The sequence below is a fragment of the Miniopterus schreibersii genome (assembly GCF_964146895.1).
Source record: "Miniopterus schreibersii genome assembly, chromosome: 17".
Taxonomy (NCBI): domain Eukaryota; kingdom Metazoa; phylum Chordata; class Mammalia; order Chiroptera; family Miniopteridae; genus Miniopterus; species Miniopterus schreibersii.
In genome coordinates this window covers 32,924,497-32,947,937 of record NC_138117.1, presented here as the reverse complement: position 1 = coordinate 32,947,937, position 23,441 = coordinate 32,924,497, and the positions used below count along the sequence as shown (strand labels likewise).

The 23,441-nt window shown below is 34.6% G+C and overlaps 1 protein-coding gene across 4 annotated transcripts in view; it reads left to right on the top strand.

The window, feature by feature from the left end:
- ATAD2 (ATPase family AAA domain containing 2) overlaps positions 1–22,996 on the top strand; it is a 54,393-nt gene extending 31,397 nt beyond the window's left edge. Inside the window, exons 12-29 of one of the 4 annotated variants that reach the window (XM_081117046.1) lie at positions 6–180; positions 1,047–1,135; positions 4,776–4,935; positions 5,887–5,977; positions 6,597–6,911; positions 8,252–8,384; positions 8,732–8,918; positions 9,554–9,739; positions 11,693–11,828; positions 13,050–13,246; positions 13,805–13,964; positions 16,011–16,133; positions 16,285–16,428; positions 17,953–18,339; positions 19,869–20,002; positions 20,845–20,973; positions 21,678–21,729; positions 22,606–22,996. In XM_081117046.1, the coding sequence (XP_080973172.1) occupies positions 6–180; positions 1,047–1,135; positions 4,776–4,935; positions 5,887–5,977; positions 6,597–6,911; positions 8,252–8,384; positions 8,732–8,918; positions 9,554–9,739; positions 11,693–11,828; positions 13,050–13,246; positions 13,805–13,964; positions 16,011–16,133; positions 16,285–16,428; positions 17,953–18,339; positions 19,869–20,002; positions 20,845–20,973; positions 21,678–21,722 (2,791 nt within the window). In that variant the 3' untranslated portion in view covers positions 21,723–21,729; positions 22,606–22,996. Of the gene's footprint in view, positions 1–5; positions 181–1,046; positions 1,136–4,775; positions 4,936–5,886; positions 5,978–6,596; positions 6,912–8,251; positions 8,385–8,731; positions 8,919–9,553; positions 9,740–11,692; positions 11,829–13,049; positions 13,247–13,804; positions 13,965–16,010; positions 16,134–16,284; positions 16,429–17,952; positions 18,340–19,868; positions 20,003–20,844; positions 20,974–21,677 lie in introns of all 4 variants that reach the window. The other 3 variants (XM_081117045.1, XM_081117047.1, XM_081117044.1) reach the window with 3 other exon arrangements.
- The last annotated feature ends 445 nt before the right edge of the window (positions 22,997–23,441 follow it).

Genomic DNA, 23,441 nt, shown 5'->3' with positions numbered 1-23,441 from the left:
TACAGAGGTTGTTTGTTTTATGGTCCACCTGGAACTGGAAAAACTCTGGTTGCTAGAGCACTTGCCAATGAGTGCAGTCAAGGGGATAAGAGAGTAGCATTTTTCATGAGAAAAGGTGCCGATTGTCTAAGTAAATGGGTAGGAGAGTCTGAAAGACAGCTACGTTTGTTATTTGATCAGGTATGATATTAAAACTTACCTATCTAGATTTTTAATCAATGTAGGTTGTAAGTATGTAAGAATTAGATAAATCTTAAATTTAATTTTCATAGAACAAAAATTCAGAAGAATTACTCCAAACATACAATCTTCCTAGATTGTTTTTCTTTGTGTATCAAGATAACACTGACCTAAAAGGAACAGTTTTATAGTAAGAAGAGAAAGGAATAATTGGATCAAAGTTCTTTAGACTCTTAGAACCTAGAAAGAGAGTGGTAGTTTCATACTTAGGAAGACAACAGTAGTGAGTTATATCTCAATAGACTATTAGTTCTGCCCTAGACTGGCTTTAACTTTACATCCCAGATTGTATTGACAGCACATTGTGAGATAATACATTCTGATCTACTAAGGCATATTGCTGCAAATGCTTTTAAATCTCTTTATGGAACTCATTGAGAATAATTTTTGTTTTAATTTTACTGAGGTTTCAGCTTTGTTTTTAAACTTTGGCATTTTTCTAATTGTTTCCCCATCCTGACATGTAGGGAAGGCTATATCACTTTCTGTTCTTTATCTTGTTTTGACAGTTGGTCTTTTATAGATTTTTTTATATGTCCCAATAACTATAGCTGTATGAAATCTAAGTTATATAACCAGTAAAGTATATATTTTGAATATTTCTAGTTGAAATGCAAATAAAATTAAACTATATGTTATAATTTAGCCTGAATCCTTAAAATATAGTTCTTGGATTTTACATTTAGGTTTATAACTTATAAATTTTGTAAGCAAGTTGGAATGAAAATGGATTAAAGGGTTTATATTAAGTCTGCATATTTGAAGTTTTTCATGATAACATGCAACCACTGGAACCTACTTTCTAGGCTTATCAGATGCGTCCATCAATTATTTTCTTTGATGAAATCGATGGTCTGGCTCCAGTACGATCAAGCAGGCAAGATCAGATTCACAGGTAAAATTTGCTTGATGACACTTCTGCCTTTTTTCCTGTATTCTGAGATGTATTGATATTGCATGAGAAATAGAATGGTTGGCTAAATGGTGAAAGAAACTTTACAAACCAGTAGTTTCCTTTTTTTTTGGTAGTAAAACCCCAATATACTGTATAGTGGAAAAAGAAAAAGTGAACATGTTCTGGATGGCAGGGTATTCTTAAGCATAGCATTACAATTTTGGTTACGCTTTTTGGCTCTCTGGGTGGCTTATTCGGCAAGAACAAGCACCTTACAAAAGGCAGCTAAAAGGGAGCCAAGAAGAAAGTGGTTGACTCATTTTCTAAGAAAGACTGGTATGATGTAAAAGCATCAGCTGTATTCAACATAAATATTGGAAAAAACACTTCACGAGAACTCTAGGAACCAAAATCACATCTGATAGGGTCTTGTTTTTGAAGTGAACCTAGATGATCTGCAGAATCATGAAGTTGCATTTAGAAACTCAGGCTAATTACTGAGGATGTCCAGGGCAAAAACTGCCTAATTTCCATGGCATGGATCTTACCTGTGACAAAATGTGCTCCATGGTCAAGAAATGGCAGACTATGATTGAAGCTTATGTTGATGTCAAGACTAACAAGTGGTTATTTGCTTCTTCTGTTCTGTGTTGGTTTTACTAAAAATGGAAGACCTCTAATGCTCGGCATCAACAGGTCTGCCAAATCCAGAAGATGATCGTGGAAGTTAAGACCTGAGAGGTGCAAATGACTTGAAAGGAAGTGGTCAGTATATTGATTCCAGCTGGCATTGGAAAAGACACAGAAACAGCTTGCCAGTCTATTTATCTGCTCCTTGCTGTCTTTGTTAGAAAAATGAAATGCTGAAGAAGCCCAAATTTGAATTGGGAAAACTCACAGAGCTTCGTAGTGAAGGTAGCAGTTCTGGAAAAGCTACTGGAGATGAGACAGGTGTGCAAGTTGAATGAGCTGATGGATATGAGCCCCCAGTCCAAGAATCTGTCTAAAATTCAGACTTTTAATAGTGACAAGTAAAATATACTATTTGTGATGTTTTTAAAAAATTCTTGATTACAGATTTAATTCGTGATACAAACTTAAATTCCCACTGGCCACTGAAGTAAGGCAAATGAAATGAGTGAGGCAAGCCAGTGGTAAGAGTGGGGTTGTGGTGGGGAATGTGGCCAAGTGTTCAGTCATAAAAGCATAACCAGTTGTTTTTATCTCCTGCCTCTTGAAATGCAGAAGCACTTCAGACATGAAAGTTAAATTTTCTCTTTCTTAAATTTTATATTAAAATTGTTGAATATCTTTTAAATCTTGCCAACCAGTTCAGATGCTTTTAAGACATTTCCTGAGCCAAACAAATATGTCCTAGTGCATGACTAGTTTAAACTATTTAAATTGAATCTCCCGTATGATAAGCTGTTTACTCAAGGGAGCACTTTTCCTTAGTGCCACTGCCTCAACTCAGTCCCAGTTCGTTTTCAGTTTTTCAGAGCTTCTTTTCTAATGAGTCTCATACATTATCTGTAACTGCTTAATTAATTTGGGATACCTTAAAGCAAATGCTTGCAGGCCTTCATATATTGTTTTTTATTGTAAATGACATAAAAGAGGAATAAGAAATGACAGTATTGTTTTTTATTGTAAATGACATAAAAGAGGAATAAGAAATAATGTAATAGGTAGGTTTTGACTTTTCTAATACCTGACAATATTTACTGTATTTTGGTGGCCTTCTTTGACTTGATGCTCTACAACTTCATTTGTTGCTCTTAGTAAAAAATGGACATGTCAAGTACTATGGTGAAAATAGTTATGTCTGTACATGTCCTACCAGTAATCATACACACTTTTTATATAGGACACATTTCATCACCACCCATACTGTATTGTGTTAATAGGGAGAAACATTTGACAATACTAACATCACTTTGCAATCAAATAATTGAGAACTTACTATATTTTGGAACAGTTGTAAAGGGATTGGAGTAATTTTAGCAAGCACATGCCATTTCAAATATATATATTTAAGAGAATTTAAGTGTACAAGTAATTATGTTGATGCATTAGAAAATAAGATTTTAGCCTAAGAAAAAGAGGATGCAGATATAAAATAAGTTCAATTAATGCCCTAAAACCTTTACTTTGAATTAAAAATATTATGATTTCATGATAAATTTTTTTTTAAAGAAAATAATTACTAGCTCTGGACACTAAATATGTCTAGAAGTAATCACAATTCAGTAGCAATTCGTACCCCTAGCCACCCACATTGTGGGCTCTAAATACTAGCATTCTTAGGATAGATGATAGATTGCAGAACTGAGACAAGAAATAAGCAAGACAAGTCTGGAACACCTCGTCATGCCTGGAAGCAAGGAGGCAATTGAAGACTGTTAGGGTCTTATCAGAATGAAATAGGAGCCAATTTTGAAGGAGTTTCCATTGGCCAAAGATAGAACAGTTTGAACATCAAAAATAATAATGAGTACTATAGATTGAAATGCATAAAGTACATTTAAAAGTCAGTTTTTAATGATCTTTTTAAAAACTCATTGGTTACTCTGAGGTTGCTAAGACGGTGACTCATTACTCTGAAAATTGGATAAAGAAAATGAATCAAGCATTTATTTTTCCTGTTTTGTAACCATGATTCAGGCCATGAATCAGGGTAATTTCATAGTTGATGAAGTAATGTTCTTTATGGGAAAATTATAGTTAATAAATGCAAAGGAAATTATTAAATTTAAAAAATCAGCATTTTGCAACCAGTTATGAAAAGGTGAATCTCTACTTATGGTTTTCAACTGGTGATTTTGCCCCCTAGGCGACATACGTCTGGAGACATTTTTGATTGTCACAACTGTGGAGTGGGGAGGGGAGCACTTGTCTTCTAGTGGGTGAAGATCAGGGATTCTGTTATATCTGAGAATATACAGGACAGCTCTCCACCACAAAGAATTACCTGACCCAAAATGTCAGTTTTGCTAAGGTTGAGAAACAGTTATCTAAGCAATAACTATCAGTAGCTGCTAAAACAGTAAGGTATAAAGGTTCACATTCAAGTTTATGGTGAGTGGAGAAAGCTGACAATACCTCCCTTAAACCCAACTCACTGATCTTAAGTGAAAGCCTGGTAGTATGTACCTCCTGAGGTATACTGTAGGAAACACATGGTATATTTCTATGAAATATGCTATCCCAAGTAGTTTAACCTGTGTTCATTAAGCTTCTGGATCTGATTACAAGTTGTATTTTGGAGTCTTTTGTTTGATAATCTGTATGCAGTGGAACATTTTGTAATTTTAGATAACTGTCTACCTGGTACTTACTAGTATTTTTTGATATGCCTTCTTTGCAAACTCTGAAGTTCCTTTGAAAAATGGTGTTTTATGAAATGGCTTTCAGGATCCATTCATGGCATTCTAAAGGCCCTCTATGTTTTCTATTGATTTTTATTTGAACATATTATTGAATATGTTATTTTACAAACTTTAAAAAAAAATCTATTGAAAGTGGTGAGATACCCTAAGAAGATTAGTTCACATTTAATGTATTAACTCTTACCCAAAAGAAGAAATGATATATTCAACATCCAATTGATTAACCTTTTCTCTCTCATTTTTAAATTTAGTTCTATTGTTTCCACACTGCTAGCTCTTATGGATGGATTGGATAGCAGAGGAGAAATTGTGGTCATTGGTGCTACCAACAGACTGGATTCTATTGATCCTGCTTTACGAAGGCCTGGTCGCTTTGACAGAGAATTCCTTTTCAGCTTACCTGATAAAGATGTAAGAATTTACATCTTAACAGCACTCAAATTGGACAAAATTTGTTGCCCTTATCATGAACAAGTCTTGGTACTTTGAAAATTTGAAGGCTGAGTTTTGTATGTTCTAAAGCAAAGTTGTATGATTAACACCCAAATATGTATGTATGTATTTTTAGGGAGATATTACTCTATTTAAGGAAAATAAGTCAGATAATTTACTATTATTTTTTTATATAAATAATGCCTCCCTAAAATTACTCTTAAAATTCTTTAAATTTGAGAACAGCCTTTGGATGTTAATCATGCAACTTTGTTTTGCTTCAGACCGCATGGCCTAATGAACAGTCAGTCCTTAGCCAATTTGTTAGCCTTGGCTTTTTCATGGGTACTACCATGTTATTTTAAAACCACTTAATCTTTTTGAAAACCAAGCAAGAAAATATGGTAGAGCTGTCAGTACTCTTTTTAATATATCTTTATTGATTTCAGAGAGCGGAAAGGAGAGGGAGAGAGAGAGATTGAAACATCAATTATGAGAGAGTCATTGATCGGCTGCCTCCTGCACACCCCTCTACTGGGGATTGAGCCCGCAACCCAGGCATGTGCCCTGACCAGAAATCGAACCCCGATTGCCTGGATCCTAGGTCAATGCTCAGCCGCTGAGCCACGCCTGGCCGGGCTGTCAGTACTCTTAAAAACAGTTCTTAATATGTACCAGGATGAACAATAGTTCAGTAGTTATTTACTTTCTCTCATTCTCATGTATGATAATGGAACTTGAGTACTATAAATGTACATCTGTTTACTATAAGTTCCTTAAACTTTTACAAATGCTTCTTTTTTTACTGTTTCATATTTTTTAGGTATTGATAGCTAACATTGTAGATAATTAAAAACATACTAAATTGAAATTCTAATCTGAATAGCGCTTTTTTATTATAGATGTTTAAAAAAATGTTTTTATTTGTAGGCTCGGAAAGAAATTCTAAAGATTCACACAAGGGATTGGAATCCTAAACCACTGGACATATTTCTAGAAGAGCTAGCAGAAAACTGTGTTGGTAAACATTGCTTTTAATCATTGAAAGAAATATATGCATTTCAAAGATGGAACAAGTTGTAGTCTTGCAAGGTTATAGTTAAAAGAAATACAAGGTTATATTTGTTTCTCATCTCTACCTGTTCTCTTCCTACAAAGTTCCCGATATGAAATAGAGGTATTTGACAAATTGGCTGTTGGGGATTTTGAGAACAAAGTAGACAATAATATCTATCTTTTGCTGTTTACATTTTTCTAGTCATCCTGTTGAACATTCTGCATATATTTCAGGTAATTCTCACATCAGTCAGTAAAGTAGGTAATGCTATCCCCATTTTACAGATGTAGAAATGGCTGACAGAGCATAAATCTCCAAAGCTCATACATCTAGGAAATGATGAACTGGAATTTGAACCTTTTCTGTGATTTTAAAACTCTTGCTCTTGACTTCTATGCTGTATTAGTGTTTGCCTATTTCGATCACAAAAGTTGATTTGTCAGTGGTTATCACCACCATATAGGCCTTGTTACTACTACTAAATATTTTGCTGCTATATTATTAGGCTGATTCTTAATTTTAACCATGATTATGCTAATAAGGTAGTAGTTTACTTTTTTTCTTTTTTTTTTGCCTTGGATAGGATACTGTGGTGCAGATATTAAGTCAATATGCTCTGAGGCTGCTTTATGTGCTCTGCGTCGACGCTACCCGCAGATCTATACCACTAGTGAGAAACTACAGTTGGATCTCTCTTCAATTACTATCTCAGCTAAGGATTTTGAGGTAGCTATGCAAAAGATGATACCAGCCTCCCAAAGAGCTGTGACATCACCTGGGCAGGCACTGTCCACCATTGTGAAACCACTTCTGCAAAGCACTGTTCACAAGATCTTAGAAGCCCTGCAGAGAGTGTTTCCACATGCGGAAATCAGAACAAATAAAGCATTAGACTCTGGTATGAAATTTGATTGATTATATAGTTAATTTTCATAATCAGTAAAGCTAGATGTTTTACATATCCCAGACATGTTTCTTTATACACAGCCTCCTGAAAGGAATTTGGTCATGCTTTGCATGGATATTTGAAGGAACTTTACTTCATGAATTGCCCTTAACTTAATCTATTTTAAGTTTGGAATGCATTTTTATAGTTACAGTAGGTCTTCAAATAACATAGATTTGTTCAACATTGTTTCATTATAACAATGGTGAGATGCTATAGGAACACTCTTATTTATATCAGTTAGCTTATGGCAAAATTGTTTGTTTTTTAGTCAGAACCTTTTTTTTTTAAAAAAAATACGTTTTTATTGGTTTTAGAGAGGGAGGAGGGGAGAGGGATAGAGAGATAGAAACATTGATAAGAGAGAAACATCATCGATCAGCTGCATCTGCAAGCCCCTCACTGTGGATCAAGCCCACAACCGGGGCATGTGCCCTGACGGGAAATCAAACTGGTGACCTCTTGGTTCCTGGGTCGAAGCTCAACAGCTGAGCCACGCCAACCAGGCAAAATTGTTTTAATACATTGTTTTGCTTAAAGTCACCTATTAACTACGTTAAGTGAGGACTTAACTGTTATTCGTATCTATACAATATTTTTGATTCTCAAAAAAATGTCGTTGAAGTATACTGATGTGCTAACTGAAGCATTACATAAAAATTTGCTTTGTGCCCTGGCCAGTGTGGCTTACTGGATAGAGTGTGGGCTGTGTGGGTTCAATTCCTGGTCAAGGGCACAAACCTGGGTTGCTGGTTCAATCCCTAGCCTGGGTTTGCATAGGTGTGGGAGGCAACCAATCAATGTGTCTCTCTCATATTGATGTCGTCTCCCCCCCCCCCGAATTTCTCCCCTCCTTCCCTTGCTCCCTTCCACTCTTTCTTTTTTTTTTTTTTTTTAATAATTTTTATTTTTGTTTAAAGTATTACAGATGTCCCTTTTTCTCCCCAATGACCCGTTCCCCCCCCGGTTCCCTCCCCCTCCCCAGTCACTCTCCCCACCATTGTCCGTGTCCTTGGGTTGTGTATATATGCACATAAATTCTTTGGTTACTCTCTCCCCGTCAATCCCCCAGCCCCCCTCCATCCCTCTGACATTTGGTCAGTCTCAACTATGCTTCCATGTCATTGAATCTATTCTGCTCGTCAATTTATTAAGTTCTTTAGATTCCACGTTCCCTTCCACTCTTTCTAAAAATCAATGGAAAAAATGTCCTCTGGTGAGGATTAACCACACAAAATTTGTTTTGCAATCCAGAAAAGTTACTAATGTACAATTTTTTGTTTGTTTTCTAGATGTTTCTTGTCCTCTGCTAGAAAGTGACTTGGCATACAGTGATGATGATATTCCATCAGTATGTGAAAATGGGCCTTCTCAAAATTCCTTTAATAAGGCAAAAGAAAATCTTAATTTTCTTCATTTGAATAGGTACGTTTCCATTGCAAATGAATATATATATATTTTTTTGGTTTGTAAATTCCCTAAAGCTAAACTAGATGGTGGTTGTAAGATAAAAGATTCCAACTGATGTTTTGTTCTGTTTTGTTTTTTTTTAATTAAAATATTTTTTAAAAAAGGTTTTGTTGCTGCTATTGTAACTATAGTAGAAATGCCACTGTATAAGTATTCTTAAAAATCTGTGGAGGTTAATGTTAGCCATGCAATTATGATTAGCCAACAAAACATTCAAAGTTTTTGACTATGTAAGTTCATAATTGGTAATTTGGGAGAAAAACTTTATTTTTCTAAAACAGCTTATCACTCATTTATTTCAGAAATGCTTGTTATCAACCTATGTCTTTTCGGCCAAGAATATTGATAGTGGGAGAACCAGGATTTGGGCAGGGTTCTCATTTGGCACCAGCTGTCATCCATGCTTTGGAAAAATTTGCAGTATATACATTAGACATTCCTGTTCTTTTTGGAGTCAGTGCTACATCTCCTGAAGAAACGTGTGCCCAGGTAATTCATTGTTGCCTAGACCTGTAAGAAAAAGGAGGCTTCCAGAGACAAAATCTAGAATTGCCTCATTTTTTTGTTTGTTTACTGATTTGTAACTTTAGGTTTAAAAAATAAAACTAATGGATAATTTCTTAGTCATTAAAGTATATGGGTTTAAATCTCATTTCTGCCACTTAATGTCTAAGTGACCTTAGGAAAGTTATTAGATCTTTCTGCCTCACTTTCCCCATTTACAAAATGGAGATAATAGTATTTACCTTGTATTGTTGTTGTGAGAATTGTGCTTAAAACAGTGACTGCTGTGTTGTAAGTACTCAGATATTCTGTGCTGCTTCTGGTTTTGCTATTTAAATTTTTAAATGAAAAGTTTTTAATATGTATTTTTATATTTAACCTTGGTTATAGCAGAAAGGTCTTCTATATTTCTTGAGTTGTTTTCTAATTGCTTAAAGCAATTATGTTTTCTAACGAGACAAAACATTTATAAGCAAGATTGTGGGATTAGGGGAAGCAAAAATTTTAAAAATCTGATGGATTTATGTTATAATTCTGGGAAGTTAAACATTGTTCCAGACAAATAAAGCTAGCATTGCTGATGCTGACTCTAACTGAATGCAAATTTTTTTCTGTACTAGATGATTCGTGAAGCTAAGAGAGCAGCACCAAGTATAGTGTATATTCCTCATATCCACTTGTGGTGGGAAATTGTTGGACCAACACTCAAAGCCACATTTACCACATTATTACAGAATATCCCTTCATTTGCTCCAGTTTTACTACTTGCAACTTCTGACAAACCCCATTCTGCTCTACCAGAAGAGGTAATTTGTGTGGGGGAGGGGAACTATTATACTTAAAAAGAAAGTTATTTGTATTAAAATAAGAACTTGTAAGAATTCCAAATGCTTCAGAAGTTAATAAAATGATAACTTTTTTATCAAAGATATCATTGTTAACTATTGGTATATTTGCTTGTTAGGCAGGATGGTGTATGTATATGTGTATGTGTATACTAAGGTAACATTATAAATTATTTTCTCTTCCAAAAAAGAAATTATATGATGCGTACTATTCTGCAATTGGCTTTATATTTTTTTATATATTCTTCAATACATAAGCCTTACTCTTTTTAAGAGCAACATGGTTTTTTCCATTGTCTTGATGTACCATAACTTACTTATTTAAATCCTTGTTCATAGATATTTGGTTGTTTTCTAGTTTTTTTCTATTGAACTGCTACAGTGAACATCCTTGAGTTTTATTTATTCATTCATTCATTCATTCATTCATTCATTTTGTATCCTTGGGTTTTAATTTGTGTGAGCATTACTATGTGGTTTCTAGCATTCACTCCTAAAAGTAAAATAACTGTAGCTTAGTTAAAGTATGCACATTGAACATTTTTTTTAAATCCTCACCCAAGGATATGTTTCTATTGTTTTTACAGAGAGAGGAAGAGGGGGGGAGAGAGAGAAACATCCATCAGCTGCCTCCTGTACACACCCCAACTGGGAATCAAACCCTCAACCCTTTGGTGCATGGGAAGACACTCCAACCTACTAAGCCACACCAGCCAGGGCCAATTGAACATTTTTGATAGTACCAAATGACTATCCAAGTTTACACCAATGTAGACAACTACCAATAACAAAAGTTCATGCTGCTTCTGCCTGGAGTACTCCTCTAAATATTTTCCTAGCATGATGCTTTATTCTTCTCAGGTCTCTGCTCAGATATCATCTCAGAGAGGCCTCACTGATTAGTTTCTCAGTTGCAGCAATAGCTCCTCTGCCCATCACTCTCTAGAAGTACAGTACTTACTGAGTGCTTATTCTGTCAGGAGTTATTCTCGGCACTGGGAATGCAGCAATGAAATATGTAGACAAGGATTTGTATCCTCTTAGGGTTTACATTTTAGTCGAGGGGGAGACAAATAAATATATAATACTAACTTATTGTTATGGAGAAAAATTTAGCTAAGCAGTGCCAAAAGAATGTGGCAGGATGCCAGTGTTAAATAGGCTAGGCAAGGCTTCACTAAGAAGATGACATTTGAGCAAAGACCTGAAAAATGTTAAGGTATCCTTATCCATATGAGTATGCATGGGACAAAGATTCCTGACAGAAGAGAAGCAAGTACAAAGGCTCTGAAGCAAAAAAAGTATGTTTGGTGTGTTGGAAAAATAGCAAGAAGCGTAAGGTGGCAGGAGCAGAGTGAGTAAAGGGCAGAGTAGAAGGAAATTAGGTCAGAGTTGTTAAAGGACCAGATGATGTCCCTCGTGGCTCTGGTTTTTATAATTTTTTTTCTTTTTTTTTTTTAGAGAGTGGGAGGGAGGTAGGAGGGAGAGAGAAATATTGATTGGTTGCCTCCCAAAGCACCCCGATGAGGGCTGGGGATTGAACCTACAACTCAGTAGGTATATGCCCTTGACCTGGAATTGAACCTGTGACTCTAACCACTAAACATACTGGCCAGGGCTTCAACCTTTATTCTTATTGAACAATTTCTCATTCTCATACCTCTCTTTGGGCTGTGAAAAGGAATTGATTTCAACAAAACCCTTTAAGTAAAATATTACCATGTCAGTTACCAGAGTCTTAAGTTTTAAAGAAGATCTCATTTTTTTTGGTTTTTAATTTGTTACATACCTGTTTTATTCATAAAATCAGCATATGTAAAAGATTTGTTTTAAAAATCATTTCTTTATTAAGCAATTTAGATTGTCATAAAAAATGTGTATACTAATGTACTGTTGCATTTACTTATTTTTAAGGTGCAAGAATTATTTATCCATGATTATGGAGAAATTTTCCATGTCCAGTTACCTGGTAAAGAAGAACGGGCAAAATTTTTTGAAGATTTAATTCTAAAACAAGCTGCTAAGCCTCCTATATCAAAAAAGAAAGCAGGTTAGTTGCTATATCAAAGTTAATATATAATAATTTTGATAAAGTGGGAATAAAATATTAGTAATGGCCTTATAATAATATAAGCTGAAAACCTTGGTATGAGGCTGATACCTCTACTGCTTAAAAATCTGTTTCAATTAAAATAGACTAAAGTTCTTAAAGCCCACACAGCCTTTCAAGTATAGCTCCAATCTGTGTGTGCTTTGAGCCTGAATTCATAATATAGCTCAAATCTGTCTTCCTAAGTCCATTTTTGGCATTTTTGTTAATGTACCATAACTTATTGAGGATATCATTCCAGACCTTTTATATGCACATATCCATTCTACTCTCACTTACCCCCACTTCTTTCCTTACAAAGCATTCTATCTTTAAACCATACGGGCATATTTCTGCCTTCTCATAAGTTCATTCATGCTTGCTCTCTGTCAGTAATGCTTCTGTCCTCATGCCCCATTTCTGCCTAAGAAACTCCTTGTTCTCCTAGTATGACTCAGTTTTCCTTCCTTAACACACCTAGGCAAATTTAATTTTATATTCTTTCTTACTAATATGATATTACATTGATGTTGTAATTATGTCTCTTACTCCCTTAATAATAGATTGCCAACTTATTGGAGCGGTACTCTCATATTCCTATTTTTGTCCCGAGTACTCAGTACTCTTGAAACAAAATGAAACTTCTGTTATATTTGAAACATACCAGTTTTTCATTAGTTCAAAAATTAACTAGTAAAGACTTTTTTTAAAAAAAATTTTTAAATATATCTTTTACTGATTTCAGAGCGAGGAAGGGAGGGGGGAGAGAGAGAGAGAGAGAGAGAAACATCAATGATGAGAGAGTCATTGATCGGCCGCCTCCTGCACGCCCCCTGCTGGGGATTGAGCCCACAACCCAGCCATGCTCCCTGACCGGGAATTGAACTGCGATCTCCTGGGTCCTAGGTCAATGCTCAACCGCTGAGCCACACCCAGTAGGCAAGACTTTTTAATAGTTAGAACATTTTTTGTCCTGGCAGTGACTTGGGAGTTAGCATTCCACATTACATGTTACCAGTTTTTGCTGGGGGGGATGTAATCCACTTCAGTATTCCAAAGCCTGATTCCTGGTACATGGAAGGAGGATAAGCCCCGAAAGCCTGGCTACTATGTGCACTGAATCATTTATCACACTCGATATGATGGGAGGGTAATAAACTGAAGTCTTCCATTTGTGTGAAGTTTTGCAGGCCTTGGAGGTACTTCCAGTAGCACCACCACCTGAGCCAAGACCATTGACAGCAGAAGAAGTGAAACGACTAGAAGAACAAGAAGAAGATACATTTAGAGAACTGAGGATTTTCTTAAGAAATGTTACACATAGGCTTGCTATTGACAAGCGATTCAGAGTATTTACTAAACCTGTTGACCCTGATGAGGTATTAATTTAATCTTTGGATCAATGTGTTGTAAACTCTAATGCTTCAAAACTAGAGACTATTTAAGTAGTTTATGTGGTTCTCTGCCTACACTCTGAACTTATTTTTTCTATATGGAAATGTACGAAGTAATGTCCTAAGCATATGGAAACTTCCAGAGCTGTCTAACACATTTTCCTTTCCTACAGAGCATAGACAACTAAATTTGTCTGCTCAACCCAAACATTCTAGAGGCAATTTGTAAATGTCGTAATGCTATGTATTATTATTACATACACAGTTAGAGTGAGCTGGAGAGCGAGCTTTTAAGTTTATATTGAAAGATGGATGGTGTTTGGTTGAGGAAAGAGGTATAGGATGATACTGGAGATATAGTCGCCCAAGAATAAGAAAAAATACAAAATAAAACAAGCCTCCAATAGAGTCAAAGATTTCATCCTAATATATTATCGTTTCTCTTATGTATTTATTCTCTCTTCTATATTGCCTGGCAAAGAAACTTTTAAGTTTAGAGTTAACTTAGTGACTTGGTGACTTGGTCATTTGCTTGAATTTTAGGTTCCTGATTATGTGACTGTAATAAAGCAACCAATGGACCTTTCATCTGTAATCAGTAAAATTGATCTCCACAAGTATCTGACTGTGAAAGACTATTTGAGTGATATTGATCTAATCTGTAGTAATGCTTTAGAATACAATCCAGATAGAGATCCTGGAGGTAAGCATTAGTTGGGGGGTTTTCATGGGGTGGAATGGGGGTTGCTAACTAAAAGGGTTGATTTTATGTCAGGTGCTATATTATAAACATTTTAAGTTCACAGTGCCATTTAGTCCTCCTACCAACCTTAACCCTTAGTTTACAATTGAGGAAAATGAAGTTTTGCCAGGTTAAAAAAAACTTATTAAAGGTTATACTGCCAGGAAGTGGCAGAGGCAGAATTTGAATGCAGGTTTCTTTCACTCCAAAATCTTTGTGTTTATTACATGATATGTCCTTTAATGAGACACAGCATTGCATAGCAGCTTAGCTTGTTTCCTTTGTATATCAATGCTCTTAAAGTGGAAAAATAAACACACTCTGTAATAAAATAGGTTTGAAAGAATTTTTTGGTTATGACCATTGTAATTTTTATTACAAAAGTAATACAGTGTAATACCTGCTAATATTTTAAAAACTCCATTTTCTTTCTTCAGAGGTGGGTGGACAGTTAAGTTTGAGGATCTCTTTCCGGACCTTTTATATGCATATACCCATTCTACTCTCACTTACCCAACCTATTAAAAATAAAATTTATAGTCTTTAAAACTAAATTTATAAAGTATAATTTTTAAAAATTATATATTTGTTTATATACATAATGCATTCAAATATCTGTATATTTGAGATAAACTTATTTCCAAAAATATTTTTTCTCAAGTGCTTCTTTTTTTTTTTAGCTTCCTCTTGTTTTAATGGATGCAGTGTCCTTAACACTTTCAGTGGATAGTGTTGTGTGTGTATTTTTTCTAAATGGCTACATTTCCTCTTACATTTTATTTAATTAATTTTTTAAATTTATGATAGTATATTTTTTAACAGTCTGTTTGCTGCATTAATTCTCCTCCAGTACATTGACTTTTACAGTTGGTAGTGCTTATAAGTTAGATTGATTAGCATAGGGACCTACTGAGTGTGATTGAAAAGCTCACCTGTCTTCCACTTCACTTTCCCTAGGTTTTTCCCTATAGTTCAGAGTTTTGGTGGTAAGCAGTGGGAAACAGGGCTACCAAGATGGGAATGCCCCTTAACTAGAAGGAAGGAAGCATTTACCATGGATGCAGAGGGTTTTTTCTTTTTGGTTGCAGTCAGGCTGCTGCTGCTTCCCTTTCTGTCCATGTGGCAGCCTAAAATTATCTTAGACCAGTTGTGTTCAAATTATCAAGTATCAGAATCTCCTAAAGGACTTGTTACGATGCAGATTGCTGGACCCTGTCTCCAGGGTTTCTGATTCTATAGATAGAAGGTAAGGCCTAAGAATTTGCATTTCCAATAAGTTCCTAGGTGATTCTCGTGCTCCCACACTTCAGAAACCAATGCTTCAACCTTGCTCTTCCTTTATTCAGACCCAGATGCCATGTTAGAAGCCCCCTCCGACATCCCTTCTGATATGGTACCTGTTGCTGTCAACTGACTTGGGTGTGAATATTGCAGCCTACTGTTCTGTGAGAGGGACTTATACAACCATTCAGTCAATCTTGTATTTTCTTATCTGCCTTCTGCCTCAGCATATTCCAGTTTACAGTAGGTAGACTCAGTTTAGGATTTTTTCCACTGTTTCCTGTGTAGGGTGCTCTTTCATGGTCTTTGCTTTATTTCTCTGTCAATTCATTAATATTCTTTGTATCTCTTCCAAAATGATTTTACATTCTGGTTCACTAATGACACTAATAGACTTCCTTTCTGTTTTGTTTTTATTTGTTTTGTCATTATGTTTAGTTTTGCTATTGATTGATTCTTAGATTTTTTTTTTTTCTTCCTGATATTTCAGAGGAATCTGGATAGGACATAGCAATAAAATTGTTTGGATTTAGTCTGCCATATTGAATTAGATATGCAGAACACTAGATTAGCACAAAGAAAAGAATTATGCAATTTTAGTAACTTACTATTCATGATAAAACTAAAAAAGGAATTTTAATGGCTCCAATCTTAACCCAAAATGTTGAGTTTACTTTTGGTAAATTATTAAAAGGAGAAATTTTAAATCCTTTATTCATTTCTCAGATCGTCTTATTAGGCACAGAGCCTGTGCTTTAAGAGATACTGCCTATGCAATAATTAAAGAAGAACTTGATGAAGACTTTGAGCAGCTTTGTGAAGAAATTCAGGAATCTAGAAAGAAGAGAGGTAGGAAAATTACTTGGCATCAGAAAAAGATACTTTTGATGTTGTGCGAGTCCCTTTTTTATTATTTATTTTTTGTGTGAGTCCTTTTAATCCTTCAGGTAATTTTGAAATATGGAAAATTGATTTGATGTTTCATACATCTATTTATAAGGTTGTAGCTCCTCCAAATATGCCCCATCTTATTACCATGTGATGCCAAAGCAAAATTCCACTCCTGCTGGTGATAAAAGATCAGATCCAGAGCAGAATGAAAAGCTAAAGACACTCAATAGTCCTGTGGCTTGCAGCACTCCTGGTAAGTGAACTTGGGTAATTTTTACTTATGAAATTGTAACCTTTATGCTCTTCCAGTGCCATTTACACTCTCCCTCAGTTTCCTTTATTTATATTGATGTAGTGAATTACATTGATTTTGTTAATATTGAGGCAGCTTTGTATTCTTGAAATAAATCCAGGTTGTGATAATGTACCACTTGCAGTCCCAGTTCACCTTCATCTAATTGTGGATTGACTTGATTTGAAACTGATTTTCATTTCCTTAAAATCCTGGTCATTTCCTATTCCTCCTTATTTTTAGGATATAACTTTTTAGGGTATACCAACCCAAAGCCTGTGGATTTTCCAAAGACCTCCCTTCCTTGGTAGGCTCTTAATTCCATTTTTTGTTCTTTAAGCCCCATGAATGTGATACTGTCAGCTTCTTAGCCTCTCAGCTCTTCATTTGTTTTCCCAGATTTGTCTTAATTCCTTATTACATCTCCAATGCTTTTAAACAGAAATTTTAAAAGTGTGTGTGTGTATTTTACTGGGCTTGGAATTTTCCCTTATTGTATTGCAGGTTTGTCCATTCTGGGCTAATTGCTTTGAGATAGATAGAGTAAGCCCTGCTTTTGTAAAAATGGGAGAGGCAGGAGGGAAAAGAAGGATGAAAAAGGCAAACTAGCAAGAGACCTCCACTACCAGAAGCTTCTCAGTCAAATCAGCCCTAAGCAAGTGTGTGTGTGTGTGTATAAATAAATAAATTGTGGACATGAAAAATGACTCCCTTAAAGCAATTCATTCCATCTATGTACCCAGCAGGATCACATACATTATGCTCGCCAAAGACACATACAAGAATGTTCATAGGACAGATACTCACAGTAGCCCAACACTTGGACCAACCCAAATGACCATCTACAATAGAATGGAAAATGTGGATTATTATACAGCAGTAAGAATGATTAAACTTCAACTGTATTTAACAGAATAGATGAATCTCCCAAGCATAATGTTACAGTATGGTTATATACTGTGTCTGGTCTAGTTAGAAAGTTTAATCTTTTATACCTTAGTTTCTTCATCTGTAAAATGACATTGATAATGGTAACAAACCTGATCAGGTTAAAGTGAAATTGCAATGACTTTTATTACACATGAAGGACTTTTAGAAGAGTTCCTGCTATATGGTAGGCACTTAACTGTAAGCCATTTTTAACCTTGCCTTTTCTCTCTAGTTCATTCCTCAGACTACTGCCAGTGTTCTTTGTAATACATGCAGCACGCAGATCATTCATTGCCCTCCTTAAAAGTATTCAGGGTTTTTTTAAAAAATTATTCAAGGTAAAATTCAAACTCCTCAGAATGACAAGTCACTCATTGCCCACTTCTCTACCTTCTCATAGCACTATATACTTCTGTTTCTGTATTTCAGCCATTCAAAACTACGATGGTTCTCAAACACTCGTATCCTCTTATATCTCAGGAGGTATCTCCCCCACTTACTTAGACTTTAGAAAATTGTTGAATATTCTTTTATCTTTCTTTCAATTCTCTGAAGCTCAGTTGAAGAGAAAAATTCGCAAAAAGTCGAAGTGGTACTTGGGCACCATAACGAAACGAAGGAAGATTTCACAGACAAAAGATGGTAGCCAAAATGTCACAGATGACAAAGTTGAGAGCGATACAGAGGAAAATCATGATACAAGTGTAGACCACATCGAGACTGGAAACACAGGAGAGTCTTCAATGGAAGAGAATGAGATGCAGCACAGTGCCTCTGAAAACAAAATAGATTTGGGAAATAACTCCAGTACCTGTAGTATGGAGAATGAACTTGAATCTGGGAAGGCTGCTGCATGTACAGAATTGAAGAAAGATAAGGTTGCATGCAATGGAGATGCTTTTAGCTCTCAAATAAATGTTTCTGATGAAAATGAAGCAAAAGGTAAGTCTCAAACAACTTACTAATTTTAAAAAATTTTTGCTCAGAGTTCTTAAGTGACTAATTAACCACCTCAATTTAGTACTTTGCCCTTGTCTTTCATAGTGCAGGTGTTAATTCATTAGGAAAGATAGCATTATCTTTGTTCAATAACTATTAAGCTAATAGATTACTATCGTTAAAAGCATACTATGGCATCAGACAGAACTGGATTTGAGCCCCTAGTCCACTACTTAGTAGCTTGTGACCTTGGGCAAGGTTCTTGACCTATCGACCTCAGTTTTCTCGTCTGCAAAATTGGGGTAGGTAGTTGTGGGTAATGAGACATTTTGAGGGTTGAATAAAATAATTCATCTAAAGCATGCAGCAAAGTGATTTGGCTCTGCAGTTTTTAAAAGCTGGCAGGATACCCTCTCATTTTTAAGCAAGATAAGCAGTTTCCTGTAATTCTTGATGAGTGGTGTAAAACAACTGTAACTCCCCATCGTTCCTCTATTCATATTGTAGGTTAAGTCCAAGATTATATATATTTTAATCCTGCTTCCAATGTTTTTCACTGAGAATTGTCTTCATCTGGATTTTCTTAGATCTTTGGAAGTAGATTTGTTTGATCTTTGGAAAAGGCAAACATTATTTGGTCTTACAAAGTAAAAAGCAGAAATAGGGTAAACATTTATTTTGGTCAATAATAAGTTAATGGGGCTGGTTTTCTTCAGTGGTTTATATGCTGTATGTAAATCTTTTTCAAGGACTGTCTTGAAATGGGTTCCAGTGTATTTGAATAATCATAGCAGAATGGACTAGGATACAGCCTTTCCAGTATGGATAATTTAAATGTTAATCTTCTGACTATGTAATTTAGTATGCTTTGTTTGGGTTCAGAGTTGTTTTATATTTCTTTTATTATGATCTTTAAAAGGATACTATTTAGTGTGACATATACTTGTTTACATATCAGGGGATTCGAGTTCTTTTCTGGGATTATTATAACAAGGTATTACAAAGTCTCTTCACCTTTCGGCCTCATTTTTCTTATCTATCAGTGAGAAGGTTGTTCTACATCAGGGATATGCAAACCTTTTCTGTACAGTGCCATATACTAAATTTTTAGCCATACATACAAGTATCTGTCACAACTACTCAAACCTGCCACACTTATATGCATATGTAAAATGGGGGTGGTTGTGTTCTAATAGAACTATTTATAGTGGTAGGCCAGATTTGGTCTGTGGGTCGTGGTTTGTAACTCCTAGATTTACTGAGGTCCCTTCCAGCTCTTGAATTATGTGAGTCTTATCCCTAAGTAGAATATAGTTGAGGATCCCCTGAAATACTCAATTTGAGAAATACTTCTCAAATGTTCTTAACTTTTGAGTGTGTAAGTGGCAGCATCTTAATCTTATAGGAGAATCAGTATACTAGAATTGGTATTTGTGTTTTAGTAAATATGTCCTGCAATTTAATCTGCCTAGTATTTATTTTAGGCATTATAATGTCATGAACCAAATAATAACTTTAATTATTCATTCTAGAAAGGTGGATTCTGCAAATGACTCAAGCTAGACGTTCCCAAGTAGAGCAACAGCAGCTCATGAGTGCTGAACAGGCTTTGGCAATTCTTTCACAGCCTACACCTTCACTTGTTGTTGACCACGAGCGATTAAAAGTATGTAAATTGAAATTGTAATGCTGTCATTGTGCAGCTTAGTAATATAACCCACCAAAAGAGGACTGCAGTATGGTATATTGTGTCAATTTGGCATGTGATAAATAATGATCTTTTATGAAAGGATAAGTTTGGTATGGAATAACTTTCATAAATGTGGTGGTTGGAGGTAGCTAGTGTGTTGATATTATAGTTTTAACAGGCTCATCTGCATTATTTATCCCATACATTGTTTTTATGACTGTTACCTATGACTAGTAAGTTTTCACTTAGCCGTAATGGCATGTTTTATGAGGTAATAACATATCCTGGTAGGGCCAGACTTAAAGAATCACAGAAATCCAGTAAGTCCAGTTTAGTCATGAGAAAAAACACTAAGCAGATGGAAAATCCTTTTCCATCTGCTGTAAGAAAAAGAATCCTAAAGTGGTGAGGTAATTCATCAAAATATGTTCTTTCTCTTTTGTTTCACATAATGATATTAGTTATTATATACTTTTAGTGCAATAAAATACCCTGCAAAAATATTGCTCCCCCCCCCCCGCATTAATCTAGTTTGAAATTATTTTTTAATTCGTCTGTAGAGATTTATGACTAGAATTGAAATTGGCAACCTCTTTAGCTGTAATTTTTAGGGTGGGAGGTACCCAGGGCAGAGACCAGGATCATAGGATATTGATAAAGTTAACTACAGCCAAATTACAGAGTCACTATCAGAGGCTGCCGTATCGTATCAAATGACTTGGTCCCCTCTCTGGTTTATATGCTAAAATTCTCTAAATCTTCTAAATTAAAATATCTCATAGAATTTATCTCTCACATGTAAACACATTTTCTTTTAGAATCTTTTGAAGACTGTTGTTAAAAAGAGTCAGAAATACAATCTTTTTCAGTTGGAAAATTTGTATGCAGTAATCAGCCAGTGCATTTATCAGCATCGCAGGGACTATGACAAAACAACACTTATTCAGGTAAACTAATCTGTATAAGAAATTAACTGATTTTGTAAGAATTTTTAAAGACCATTGTTTAATATGTGTAAACAATGGAACTATATAGTATCAGTAAGTTATGGGAAAATCTTTATTTTCTGTATGTATTAATGAAGATATGTAGCTCCTTTTTAAGATATACCTATTTGTTTTTACTTAATCTAGCTTTACTGTGGGCATTAGAGTCCTAACTTTTAAAAACAGATACTAGAAAAAAGAAAAAAAATAACCAACCAACCAAAACAGATGTTGGATGATACCTATATAGTATAATGTAAATTTTACTGGTACCAACTAGATACCTACTAGTATATATACAGTATTCAGTATACCTACTAAAGTGTACTGGGGAACCTATGTGGTGTAATATGTACTACTAGTACCCATAAAATATTAATATCTATAAATACATCAGTACCTTGATTATAACTATTTGAATTTAACATAAGATGATCGCATCTCAGACTCATTTAAAAGGGGTTTAAATAATGAAGTTCCATCAGTGATCTCAGTTTATGTGATAGTCTTAAATACTGAACTAAATTTTTGTTTTCACTATACTATATATACATGAGTAATAAATTCTTAAGGGTGTTTACTGAAGAAAAAAATAGCAATAGAGTAATGTTTCTTTAGCTGTCTATATTGAAACTTACTACTTTTCCTTTCTACCCTTTATTTAGAAAATGGAGCAAGAGGTAGAAAACTTCATTTGTTCCAGATCATGATGTCATGGTATCGAATATTCTTTATATTCTGTTTTTATTTAGTTCACCTTTGTCATGTTCACTTAACTGATGCAAGATGAAATCCTGCATCTTTAAGGAAAAAATTAAAAGAGTAAATAAAAATTATTTAAATTTTTTTAGTATTTATGTACATGTGTAAATTACAGAGATAACTGAAAGTACTGGGAGTTTGACTGAACAAGGCACTATGGTAATCGTATGGCATGGTGGCATATCAGTAATTGAAGTGTGGACAACTCTTAATAGAAAGCTATTGATAGCTAATGTTTTATGGCGCTGAAGAATAATTAGTGACATGACATTTTTTGTTTAAAGCACTTTTAATTTTACCCTTCTTGTAATAGTTTCCTGTATGAGACTAGAAACTTAACTATGATGTCTTGCCAACCTTTTTGTTGTCTTTGTTTTCTTCAGTGCCCGTCTCTCATCTGCCCTTCGCTTTCCCTGTCCATTCACGCAAAATCCAGTTGTTCAGGTCATGATTTGCTAGAGGGCCCCTGACGATTCCTAGCTGCACCACAATTCTGTACTTGAATATCAAAATTAATGCTTTTTAGATAACATTTTTATAAGCCTAATTTGGGTTAATATTTTAAATATTTTTAGTAAGTTTTATAACTATATGCAACAAACATGTATAACTACTTTGTTGAACAGCTTTTTAATAGCACAAAGTTTTTATATTTGAAAAATGTTTATATCCTTTCAAATTTGTGTTTAGGTTATATTCTATAGATATCTTTGATATACAATTATATAAATATTATAAATTTTGTAATAATGATACCAAAAGTACATTTCTTTCTTAAAGGAATAAACCATTCACCACCATGCTTATTCTTTTTCTTTTTCTTCTTTTTAGGAGCCACCCTAATATTTGTAAAATAGCTTCTGTTGAAAACTTTCAAAAGGGATAGGGAGTAATAATCTCAAATGAGAGATTCTGGATTCCAATAGCTCCAAAGTTAAGCTGCCTTTTGTTGATTTATTTGAATATTGTATTTAAAGTGTTCTAAAACCCGGTAAATCAGATACCTTAATAGATACTTTCTTCAGTAATGCATAAAGCAATGCCAGTCATTGACAACATTTGAGTATGTATATATTCCTGGATTCATACTCACATACATATATATGCTTATTTTTATTGAAGTTTATTATAATTTATTCCAGATACATCTTTTATAACTAGGATTTCATTTTGTATGTATAATTTCTGTAATAAATTTTAAATGTGAAAATTGTTTCTCAAATTTGTCTCTATTTCATCATTTTTAAATGTCTTAAAGATAATTCAGTGCAAAACAGGTGCAAAATTTATTAGTTTATAATTTATAATACTATTGACATTGGAATGTTTATTATGTGGTATAGGTTTTTAGCTACAAAGACTACTGTGCTTCCTGTCCTTTTCATGACATATTGACATATTGTCTACAGACATGGGAAGTAGTAGTATTGTCTACATTCCTGTGTAGACTTTCAAAACCATGCTGAAATAGCAAGCCTGGAATGTGTCTTTCTCATTTTTTGCTTGAAAGTGCAGTCAGTCTATAATAATTAGGCAAGAAAAAGAAATAAGAGGCATCCAAATGGGAATAGTAGTAAAACTATTCAAAGATGATATATTATATGTAGAAAGTTCTATAGAGTCCACAAAAATCTGTTAAAGCTAATAATAAACGAATTTGGCAAAGT